Source organism: Crocuta crocuta, unplaced genomic scaffold (assembly GCF_008692635.1).
Source record: "Crocuta crocuta isolate KB4526 unplaced genomic scaffold, BGI_CrCroc_1.0 scaffold122, whole genome shotgun sequence".
NCBI lineage: Eukaryota > Metazoa > Chordata > Mammalia > Carnivora > Hyaenidae > Crocuta > Crocuta crocuta.
Genome location: NW_027528839.1, coordinates 507194 through 519303, shown reverse-complemented (window position 1 = coordinate 519303; position 12110 = coordinate 507194). Strand labels below are relative to the sequence as shown.

General features: G+C 37.1%; 1 protein-coding gene across 6 annotated transcripts in view; it reads right to left on the bottom strand.

The window, feature by feature from the left end:
• Positions 1-12110, bottom strand: part of DNM3 (dynamin 3) — a 584407-nt gene that overhangs the window by 99059 nt on the left and 473238 nt on the right. For all 6 annotated transcript variants that reach the window (XM_077755999.1, XM_077756002.1, XM_077755998.1 and 3 more), the window contains one exon: positions 9126-9237. In XM_077755999.1, the coding sequence (XP_077612125.1) occupies positions 9126-9237 (112 nt within the window). The remainder of the gene's footprint in view (positions 1-9125; positions 9238-12110) is intronic.

Here is a 12110-nt window from a genome sequence, read left to right as displayed (position 1 = left end):
GTGACTGGTGGGGGGGGGGTTTGGGGGTGGTTATATTTTGTCCAAATGTTTTTTTCTAGTAGTGGTAGTGTTAGGTAGAAATATTATCCTTAACTTTGTGTAAGAAATCTCTAATTAATTTGGTAAGTTACCTGCTATTTTTATAAAGTGAACTATTCATGGGCTGAGTTCACCACCTTGCTTCTTCACAAATGTCTATCTTGTACTTTCCTTGGGTTATTTTTAACTTTATTAAATATTATTACTTGGGTCATAAGTAGTTATATCCAGATATAAATTTATAAAGTGACACATTTTCAATACCAACCATCTACTTCAACATATTCCATAACAGCACATTCCATCAAATTAAGCTGCAAGATTTCCCACATTTGTTTTACATTCTATATGTATGGCTTATGAATAGCAATTTTGATGAATTCCAGCTGCTTTAAATATGCAGGCAGCCCCTTATAGAACAGATCTTTTGAATTCTTATTGTATTCAATGAGGCCCATTTTAAGTGGGCCACCTGGTAGGATAAAAGACTAATAATTCTCCACATAAAAAATGAAAAACTCACCCTGCTAAACTTAAGACCATCTTCCCTAACTATGTTACTATTATATAAATAATATAAGTGAGAAGTAGGTCTAATCCTTTGAAGGAATTGAATTTAAATATAAACAAGCCTGGAACTCTATGAATGACTAAATTGCTCATTTATCTAATTACAATAACAACATTAAGATAATTTTCACCATTGGTGTGTTTTGCCTGGTCTCACAAATCTATCATGCACATTCAGTCTCCTCCTCCAGCCCCCACACCCTCCTACTTCCGTCCAGCTGGAATACATCAGGGTGCAGAAGCCAAGTCAAATGTGAACCCCACCCTCCTCCATCCATTTTAAGGCACCTTCAAAGCCAGAGCACTGATCTAGTTCAGTTTCGCCAGCAAAGCCAGCCATCCTGCTATTTAAGAAGCCAGTTTGGGGTTTTTATAACTGCACATTAACATGAGAGCTTTGAATTTTGGTCAGAAACTTCAGCTGCACTGGGTTTCATCAGACTGTTCTACCCTTTCTGAAGAAGAGCCCTTATTATTAAATCTTCATAAACTTTGCTCTCAGTGTCGATCTCTTTCCTCATAATATCAACCTTTCTGAACTACCCAGTAACCAACCCTAAAGAACGTAACGTTTCCCTTCCAAAAGGTCAAAACAGAACAGCCATTATGGAGGTCCAAATGCATGTTTTCCCATTTGCGCACCCTGTGTCATTTGTGCACTGTCGCAAACAACAGTCATTTCAATGTGCACAGAAAGGCTCCGGCCAAGAGACATGCAGCAGGAGGGCGGGGTTAGGAGAGAAAGAGGAGCTGCAATAGGACACAGAACTTACTTTGTTGTTCCCCTGTGCATGTAGCCGCAAGGAAAAAAAAAACAAAAAAGAAATATGTTAAACATAAACTTATTTAAAAATTGTAAGGTTTTTCATGCCAGAGTAAAATCAAAACAAATAATTTAACTATTCGCTGACATCCCACACACACACACCATACCCTGAGCTCGTGGACAAATCAAAGAATCCACTTATACGAAATGAAATCATATATTTATAACGGCAGAAAATTATGACAGAGATTTCCCCCTTTCTTGCTACTTGGAATCCTTGGAGTATGGAGACCTGGCCAAAAAGTACTGGTTTGAATTGGTAATAAGTGAACTGCTAGCATGAAAGGCAAAATAGTTAGTATGTCAGCTTGCCCTTTCCTGACAGCCCCTCCTCCAACATGCCAAGCAGTGGAAAATTTCATCAGCTAATGCATTTTTAAACAAACACTGCATCCTTGGTTTCAAAGAAGGTGGAAAAAGAAAGGAAAAGAGAGGAGAGGAAAGGAGTGGGTGGTTCTGGGGAGACAGGGTAAGCAGACCAAGTTACGACCTCCATCTGTACCATTCTTCTACTTTATAAATTATGAGTTTTGTCTTGGGTTGGCATGGGAAGCGAAAGCTGTATAGTGGGGATGTGGCCAAAACAAACACTGGTCCACATTCAAGAATATGGGTCTGGAAAGGTTAGTCACAAAAAAATGTAGTCATTTCTAAAAGAGACGCTCTGGATAGAGACACAGAGAGCAGCCAGCAACAGGCGGCGGGCAAATGGCTCTCCTGTTTCAAACTGGAGCTGCAAGAGTATGATTTATATCAAACAATTTAACTCACATATGGCTTAACAAAATAAAATGGTGATTCATTGCTCCCAGTGCAGCCGAGTCCTTGCAGGGTCAGATCCTGTGGGGAAGACGTGATGGGACATGGGCAGGGAACAGATCTGAACTCTTCTCATAAGGGGCCCAAAAGGAATTTCTTGCTGAGATGAGGAGCTGAAGAGTGCTGTTAGTGAAGAGTATGCATCTGTGGAGGAGGCCAAACACAGGGGCCAAGGAACAGGTTGGGCTGGAGATCTGGCATTTAGTTTTGAAAGAGGTTGTGCACAGTGAAATACTCCGTACAGAACTTTTTGGGAGAAGGGCAATGCCAATTGGGGACCCTGGGGAAATGTCTAATCCAAGGACCATCACGGCCATCATATTTAACAATAATGTAAGTTTAAAGACACTGATAAAATAGTGTAGAGAAGCTTCTTGGCATTGTGAGTTGTCATGTTATAACCGTTAACATCGCTGGTTTCCACGAGACATAAATAATGGTACAAGAATGAATGAAGGGGGGAAAAGAGAGTCTCTGTAAGGAATATGCCAACCATTCAATAATGCATTAAACATCCCCGCAGGGAATTTTTATCAGGAATAAAATACTATTTTAGAGAATAATAGGACCTCGGTTCTCCAAAGAAGTGCAATATTGCTTAAAATACCTCAAACAGATGGAGTTTATTGAATTCTACAGAAGTGCAGCTTTTGATCTACCAAATAAGTTTCAGGAGTTCAACCAAGTATTTTTGCACATTAGGGAATGACTGGCTTCTCTGCCGATGGCAGATGGTTCTGTTTGTAGTGGCAACAGTGATGTCACAGAGTAGGGGGCCTTGATCCTTAAATATGAGAAACATCCAAGTGGAGGACATGGTGTGGCTCTGCCATTTCTTGTTTCCTTCAATCATTTTTGAGAGAGGCATAACAATCATGAATGGTGAACCATAAATGTTTTATAATTCCCTCCACTACACTCTGTGGCAGCAGTTGATGTTTAGATCACAACAAGTACCTCCACTGAAGAAAAACTAAACTCTTCAGAATCGAGCATGTGGTCGCTCAGCATTCTGTGGGAAGCAGTGCTGAATAAGCTAAGAATAAAGTGAAGTGTAGTTGGACTCAGCATGGGCATCGTCAGTCTTGTGTTATTAGATGGCTGAATAAATAAATGCATGGGAGTGGTCATCCCGTGTTAATAAATACTTATGGAGGTCTGTGGGCCTTCCTCTTCTCCCCCTAGAATGATACTGAGCCCCTCCCCCCACTTGTTATTTGCCACAGAGAAAAGTTCAGTTTTAGAGTCTATCCGAAAGGAATTTCTGAAGTCCCCAAAGACTTCATTTATTGAATGGTTTCAACCTCCAGAGAAGTCCCATTAATTATAACTGGGAGAGTCTTGAATTCAGGGGTATAGTGAAGTTTCAGGGTGTTTCACTTTCTACTGCCATTTTTCATCACTTAAGAAATCATACGCTATGGGTGCCTGGGTGGCTCAGTTGGTTAAACTTCTGACTTCGGCTCAGGTCATGACCTCTCGGTTTCCTGAGTTTGAGCCATCCGTCAGGCTTGGTGCTGTTGGTGCAGAGCCTGCTTGGGATACTTGCACTCTCTTCTCTCTCTGCCCCTCCCCAACTTGTGCTTTCTCTCTTTCATATTAAATGAATACACTTTAAAGAAAGAACAGAAATCATACCCTATAGGGGAGGACCAACTATCTATATAGTCAATGGAAATCTCTGAAGAAACTCTGTGTTGTATAATTTAACAAATAGACAGTACTGAATTTGCACCAAATTTATTTCCAGAGCATCCACTACTCTGTACTTTGCTTCTTTCAGATAGCCAGCAGGCCAGTATCTGAGGGCAGGCTTGTGAATTCTCACTTTTCCTGACAGCCCCTCGGGCTCACTCCTGACTGACTGCGATTTCTAAGCCAGCCTGTCCACAGGGCAGCATGATACCAAAACTCCCCCTAAACAACTCTGCTTCCTTTGCCAACAGTTAAGGAAATTCTCTCTCATTTGCCCAAGTACCATTAATTGTTTGCAAAGAAAAAGTAATTACTAAACTGGGAAGTGCAGCTTCATGGACCATTAATGATTTTCAGTAATAATAATAAAAGCTACATGGCACTGAACACATTTCACTCAGTTGCAGGCACCAAGCTAGATGGGATATGCAATAGTTCTCATTTAATCCTATAAAATCACACAGAGGAAGGTATCGTTATGTTGAGTTTAAAAAAGAATACCCAACTGACGAGTTAAGTAATTTACCTGAACTACAGGGCTTAAAATAAATAGAAGGGTTGGGATTCCAATGTGAGGTAGATTTGACTTCAAATCTACTTCATTTCACTGTGCACAAAATGTTCCAAAGAATTTGGAATTCTTTAATGCTTATATAAAATTAAAGTCACACTATTAGCTGACAAAACTATGCCGGAAAAATCATTTTTTATATCTTGTTCTTTAGATTTTAATCAAATTCCCATTTATTTGTATTCACACTTCCTGATGCATGAACATACATTTTTTTCTATAAAATTATCTTTTAAAAGTTATGTAATTGTAACCTACAATACTGATATACACATACTTTTTAATCTCCTTTTCATCAGTAAGTAAAACAAAACAAAATACTATTAACTAATTCCATTAGAAACACTTTTACTTTAAAATTGTAAAGCAATTTAATTATTTAACAGTATAAAATTTTATGGTGGTTATGCTTTCAGTTTAATGGCCAAAGGAAATAGAAATTAAAGAAATAAAATTCTGCTAAATACAAATTCATATTTATATAAAGTTTTAAAGTATCGTGGCTGCTTAGAAAGATTAGATGACTGGTAAAATGTTAACTTTGTGGCTCAGAGAGGTTATATGTAAGTTCATGGAAACTTACATAGTGGGAAACTGGATCCAGGATTCCTCATTGAGGGCCACACATCATACTGTTCAAATAAGAAATCTACATTTTGCTTTGGATCCAGAAAGATTAAGGGACTAAAGGTAATTAGAAAATCCACATGGGTATATAGTTGGGCTGTTGCATTTTATATAGATATTCACTATAGTTTCTACTACACTGTAATTATTTATTTGCATCCCTCATTTCCAGTAGACTTGAAACTCTTATAAAGTAAGAACTGCATATTTTTTATATTCAAATTTCTAGAGTCCACCATAATGGTGATGGATGAAGAGAAGGAAGGGAGAGAAGAGAGTGGAAGAGAAAGAAAGAAAGAAAATCTGTAGAAAACTCCAAGAGACAGAAAAAACCCAGGTAACAGAACATTATGATATGAGTGACATAAAAATATTCCATCATGTCCACATGATGGAAAAGATACGATGGGGAAAAGTGTGTAATAAAAAAGTGTACAATCTTAGTTTAAAAAAAATGTGTCCAAAAACAAAATGTGGGGGATGGCTACTAACCTAAATGAAGCCAAAATTACACAGTTTTTAAAAATGATCTTTGTAGAATTTTTCCCAGTCAAAATCTTTAAAAAGAGCAGAAAGTTTTGAGTCTTGACTTATGTCCATGTATGAGAAATGTTTCATTATTAGAATAGTGATTGATTTGCTGTCAACTCAATGGTTTATTGATATAAAACCCAAATGACCAACCAGAAGTCCTAAAAATTTACTTACAGAGAGACATCTGTTACTAGGTTAATCCTCCTTTTTCATCAAATCTTTCTAAATTAGGAATAACTGTACCTAAAAGTATCCATCCCTCCAAATCTAAGCATGTTCACAAAATGAATGTTTATATAAGCATTCTACTTAGATTGCTTTCAGTAGTTAGCTGCCATTTAAACATTTGAAAGTCAAGCAATCGTGTAATATAACCTCAAGAACTACATGGTGCATAAGAAATGCAAATATTGTTTATGATGAAAACTGAGAAAAGCAATGTTCGTGGCACACTGCCAAGCTTAGTTTCCTGTCATGTCTTTGGCATATAGTAAAAAAAAAACCTTTGTGTTGATTGTCCAAGCAACTGTACCAAAAGTGTATTTATAAACAGAAATGATAATGAAAAGAATCAAACAGATCGTGTAGGACCACTCTAGATTTGCTTAAAATTGAGCATTGTGATAAAAAATAGCAAATATTTCATTGAGTGTCTTCTTCGTGCAGAGCTATGGATACATGAAAACCCCGATTTATAAAAACAGTTTTCCAGGGATAGGTAATTTTGCTTTGCCAAGACAGTTTTCCCTCACAAGACATGTGTTACATAATTTCTTTAAATACCAAAGTTGTCTATTGCATTTAAGATAAGTTTCACAAAATCATGACTGAAGAAAACATTTTCACAAACATTACAATTGCATGGTAGGATGACACACACACACACACACACACACACACACACACTAATATTTCATATAACCAAGCATTATTTAGAAGATAGAAAATAGCATAAAGTATTTACAATCTCACTGGGCTCCATTATAATATCTAGAGTGTTTTAGCTCTCATCTCAGTAGTCTGCAATGAAAATGGTAATTATCATCATTATTGTAAATGTTCATTTATTTATTTATTTTGAGAGGGGGGAGGGGTGGAGAGAGAGAGGGAGAGAGAGAATCCTAAGCAAACTCCATGCTGTCAGTGCAGAGCCCAATCTCAAGGGTCTGACACTTAACCAGCTGAGCCACCCATATGCCCCATCGTCATCATTACTATTATAAAAAAAAATAGAGTGCTTGCTTATGCCCACCCTATTTAGTGCTTTCCGTTCATTTGCTCACAGAATCCTATCTACCAAGCTATAGGGGACTTTTGTTATTTCCATTTTAGAAATGGGAGTTTTGAAACATAAAACAGCTAGGTAACCTTCCCAAGATCTCATAGCTTATACACGAATTTCTGGAATTTCAGTCTAGGTAGTTTGACACTAAAGTCTGTGCTTGAACACACAGCTTCTCATAGTACGCAGCCATATAAGACTTTTAAAAATGTAAATCTTATCATGTCCCTAATTGGCTTTAAATCCTCTAATGGTTTCCCATCTCACTCAGAATAGAACTCAAGTGCTCACTACTTCCTTCAAGGCCAATACAATCTGCCCTGACCACCTTCTTGGAAACTGTCAACCACTTTTGTCCTCCCTCATTGTGATCCAGACTCACTGATTTTTTTCTTGCTCCTCTAAGACGCTGAGCTGGCTTTGCACTTGCTAGTCCTCTCCACTAATATTCTTCTTCAGACTTTCATTTCATGTACTCCCTCTTTCCTTCAGGAGGGAGAACTCTTCAAATGGGGTCTTCTCTAATCATCCCTGCTAAAATAAAGCTTGTCTGCTCCTCTCTCACTGTCTGTCTCTTTAATTTTTTATAGACCGTATCACGCTCTTAAAATCACAGTACACAATTATACAATTATTCATTCACTTGTTTATATCTATTCCTTGGGGGTTGGACCTTACTGTTCTCTTCTGTATCCCTTCTACCTAGAATGGTGCCTGGCAAAAAGCGTGTGCTCAACACACTTTTGTGGAATGAATGAATAAAAAATTAAGTATATGTACATTTTTAATACAGAATGTAAAATTAAACACACTACCATCAATAGATAGAGAAGAGTAATAAGAAATTATTAGAATTAACAACAAAAATAGAAGTGGTACTCTGATTTTATAAATGAGTTCTCATGGGCAGGTTTTTAGAGGAGCATATTGCTATATAAATATATATGTACATAACTGATAAAATTTGGACAATTATGGAAATCATATAGATACCTCTGCGCTTGGATATCACTTGAAAGGGTCTTGTTTCACCTCACATGGAGGACATAAGGTTATTGTGAGGGGGTGGCCATTGTTTTAGGTGCTAACCAGACAAGGGTAGGTTGGGATGGGGTTAAGAGGTCTATGTGTGAGCTAAAATAACAGCAATGAGAAGATTTTGGCACCAATCCTTTATCCATTACCTCTGGAAATCAGTTAAATTCCAATGCAACTTCAGGGATGTGGTCAAGTCTAAAATTCTTCCAGAGATGCTTCAATTTTCCCACCTGGTGCCCATATTTCAGACTCTCTTGAGAAGACTCTTTGTATTTGGGGCCTAAAAGTTACCTGACTTGTGCATAATCAGTCCTAGAGCCAAGTAAGCACCAAAATGTCAAGCTGGACTAAATCCCCAAGGCTGAGTCTCAGTACTTTTGTTCTGAGGAGATACCTGGATAGTACAGTATCTCAAGGGGTACAGTGAGTAAGCAGTGAGAGCCACTCACCTGCCGAGTCTGCTTAATGGTGTGTATACACATGTTGGGAGGGCCTCTGAAATTTAAATCCAGACATTTTCCAAAGAACACAAATAAAAGCTCTGTTTATTAACTTGAATGAGAGAAGGGACTTCAAATACTTGAAGTATATTTATAAAGATAGGTAGGAATAGCAATATAATGTTTTTCTTCTTTTACACTCCAAATGACATTAAGCAGAGTTGGAATGCAGATATAATTTTGGATTCAGGTACTATAGACTATAAAGTAAAAGGACTTTTATAAAAATAAGTATATTTTTAAGGCTATGAAATAGTGTTAGGACATGATATATATATGATGACTATATGAAGAATGTTATAACCCACTGTATGAGTACTGGGACAACTGTGGAATACCATATAAAGAAAAATAAAATTTTAAATTAAAACAGAGAAACTCTCTCTTTGTCTGAGATTGGATATGTTATGTTTTATAGCAGAGTAGGACATTTGCTCTAACAAATATATTGATAAGCTTCTTAAAATAGTAGTAGAGAAAAAGAAATATGAGCAAAGAATTACTTCAAACTGTCCCAAGCTAATTAAGTCAGAAGATAACTAGTTTCTCCAGTATATAGTATGTAGAATTATGGCTTCTTAAACATGGTTAATAATTGTAAAATAAGAGATATATGCAACTCACTAAAGATTTATCAGGATAAACCCCGGCTCTTAGTAGAGATGCCTTCCAGCTGTCCACATCCTCCTGTGAGTCACATGCTAGCTCAAGGAAGCGATAGTCTTTGTACACATTCCTGGAATTTAAAAAAATCATACTTTCAGTTCTGAACCAAATTCAAAATGATTTTATATCGCTACAGGCAAGTAGGATACAAATGACAGTCCAAATGGATACTTCTCTGACAGTCGCTGATGGCAAACAAAAAAATTCATTATATTTAAAATAATTAGCAAATTCCTATATTCTTATGTAATGTTTTAAAACTTTACATTAAAGAATTCAGAGCCACTTGTACTGCTAAGCAATGAGGAGTGAAGGAAGCACAAATGCTCTCACTATGACACACTGGGTGCCAAGGGAGAGGTTCCAGGAGAATGGATTTGCTGTTGTCTTGAATTTGCTGTTGCCTTGGAATTAATCAATTTTCTGAAACTATTTTATAAGTCTGGCTCATAAAACTCTAAAAGGTATGGCAATAATCTTATAAACTTAAAATACTATGTTAGATTCAAAACAGAAACACTCGATACAGTGAAAAGAAAAAAATAACATTAACCAGTATTTAACAGAGTGAAATTCCTATAAGATATATATTTACAACTGGGACAATACTGTCATTATATTTCTTTTCCTAACAATGAAAGGATACATGAGATGAAATACATGCCCATTTAGAAAGATTTGAAAACTAGATAAAATTACAAAAATGGTGATAATCATCCAGTTTCCACTGTCAACAGATAAAGTTATTTCTTTGTACTCTTGTTCTGTTGGCCTTTCATGGAGTTGAGGTCTCCCCCACCTCCTTCTCTCTTCCTTTCTCTCTTTCTCTCAATTTTGTGTTCTTTTTACTTACTATTACATTATGACCATTTACTTATGCCATTACATCTTTATAAACATCAAATTAGAATGGTATAATATTAATATAAATGTATGATAATTTACTTTAGCCTCTTTCAAATATTAGATAATTAAGGAATTCCTTTTTTTTACAATCATAAATAATGTCTGAGTATTTTTATCCATAAGCCTTTAACATTTACTAATATTATTTTCAGAAGAGGATTCCTATAAAAAAGTTACAGGATCAAAATTACAGTCATTTTTTAAGATACTCATATGCATTATCAATCATCTTTCCAGAAGATATCATCCAATTTACATGGATATTAGCAGTGTAACAAAATTTAAAGTCTTTTTCTCTTCTTATTCTATCCCAAGTTATTCTCATTCATGCTTAAGAGCCTTAGTTTACACTGAAACTCAGATGGCTAACAAATTTATATCTCTTGCCCAGGACTTTCCCAGATTCACAGTGTTTACTGACTTCTCCACTTGAGTATCTCAAAGGCACATTGATATGAATGACTGAATTGGTGATGTTAACTTGACTACCTTCCATGCTCTTATACCCTCTTTCATTTTACCAACAAAAAGTGTACTTCCTTTATATTGACCACCATCTCATTGCCACCCTCCTTCAAACATTACAGTAGCCTCCTCACAGGTCTCCAGGCATCATTACATGGCTCCTTTAAATTTGCTCTCCACACTTGGGGCACCTGGGTGGCTCAGTCAGTTAAGCTTAAATGTCAGACTTTATAGCTCATGTCATGATCTCACAGTTTGTGGGTTCAAGCCCTGCATCGGGCTCTGAGGCTCACTCGCTCTCTCACTCTCTCTCTCTCAAAAATAAATAAACATTAAAAAAATTTTTTTTTAATTTGCTCTCTACACTGAATCCTCATGATCTTCTGAAAATGTGAATCAGATATTTTTACCCATGGAGTAAAACACTCCACTAGCCACCTGCTTTTAGGGAAGGACTACAATCTATCGTGGCCTATAAAACCCTGCAGTCTGGTCTCTTACTGTTACCTTCCTCTCCAGCTTCTTTTCACACTCTGCTCTCCCTTGCTTTTTCTGCTCCAATCATGCTGCCCTTCATTTCCTTCCTCGAATATGCCATGCCTACTCCCAAGGTCTTCGAATATAATGCTCCTTGACTATAGTCCTTTTTTTCTTGCCTCCTTGCATAGTTAATGCTTACTCTTTCTTGGAATCTCACACCATATTTTTATTCACCTTTCTTTCATAAGCACTAATTACAGTTGTGAATTATAGGAATTTCTTTTTTCTATTCTTTCTCTCTCTCTGTCTCTATCATCTATCTATCTATCTATCTATCTACCTACCTACCTACCTACCTACCTACCTACCTATCTATCTATCATCTATCTATCGTCTATCTTCCCAACTAGCCCACAAGCAACATTAGGACAGGGAATGTATCATTTTTATGCTTATTATTATATCCTCAGGGGATTCTGGAAAGATGATGGCTTAATTGTGCTCTGCTTCCTCTCCACTTTCAGGTCAAACACATCTTTTTTCCTTAAGTCAAGCAGATATCAGGACTGGTACTCAGGTAGAGGGTGTGAACTAGATAGTTGTACTTTCTTACTCTGGGCTGAACAAAGCTTTGGGACCACAGCAGGAAAAGTCTAAGGCAAGGACCAGCATGTAGGAACTCTTTGGTAGGGCTGTCCTTCAATGATCACAGGACTCCTGGGTGTGTCTGATCCTCTGGCCATAAGAAGTGTGGAGGGGCTGAGTTTTCTCTGCCCTAATGCAGAAGAAAGACTTCCTCCTGGTGCCTCAATGGGTAACTGGCAACTTGCCTATTTTGGGCCCATGATGACTGAAATGTCTGTGCCTTCCCACCCTCATAGGACCAGTCCACTTAAAGTATCCAGCAGTTGGACCTGTGCCACAATGAACAAAGGACAATAAAAGCACATCTAATAAGGAGGTATAACAGCCAGAGAAAGCATGAGTGAAGAGAGCAATCAGAACAGTATATTAATAAAGACCTGTCAGCAGAAGTAGAATAGTATTTGAAGAGGTATAAGTACAACATTAAGAAAAACTTCCTGGAACTAA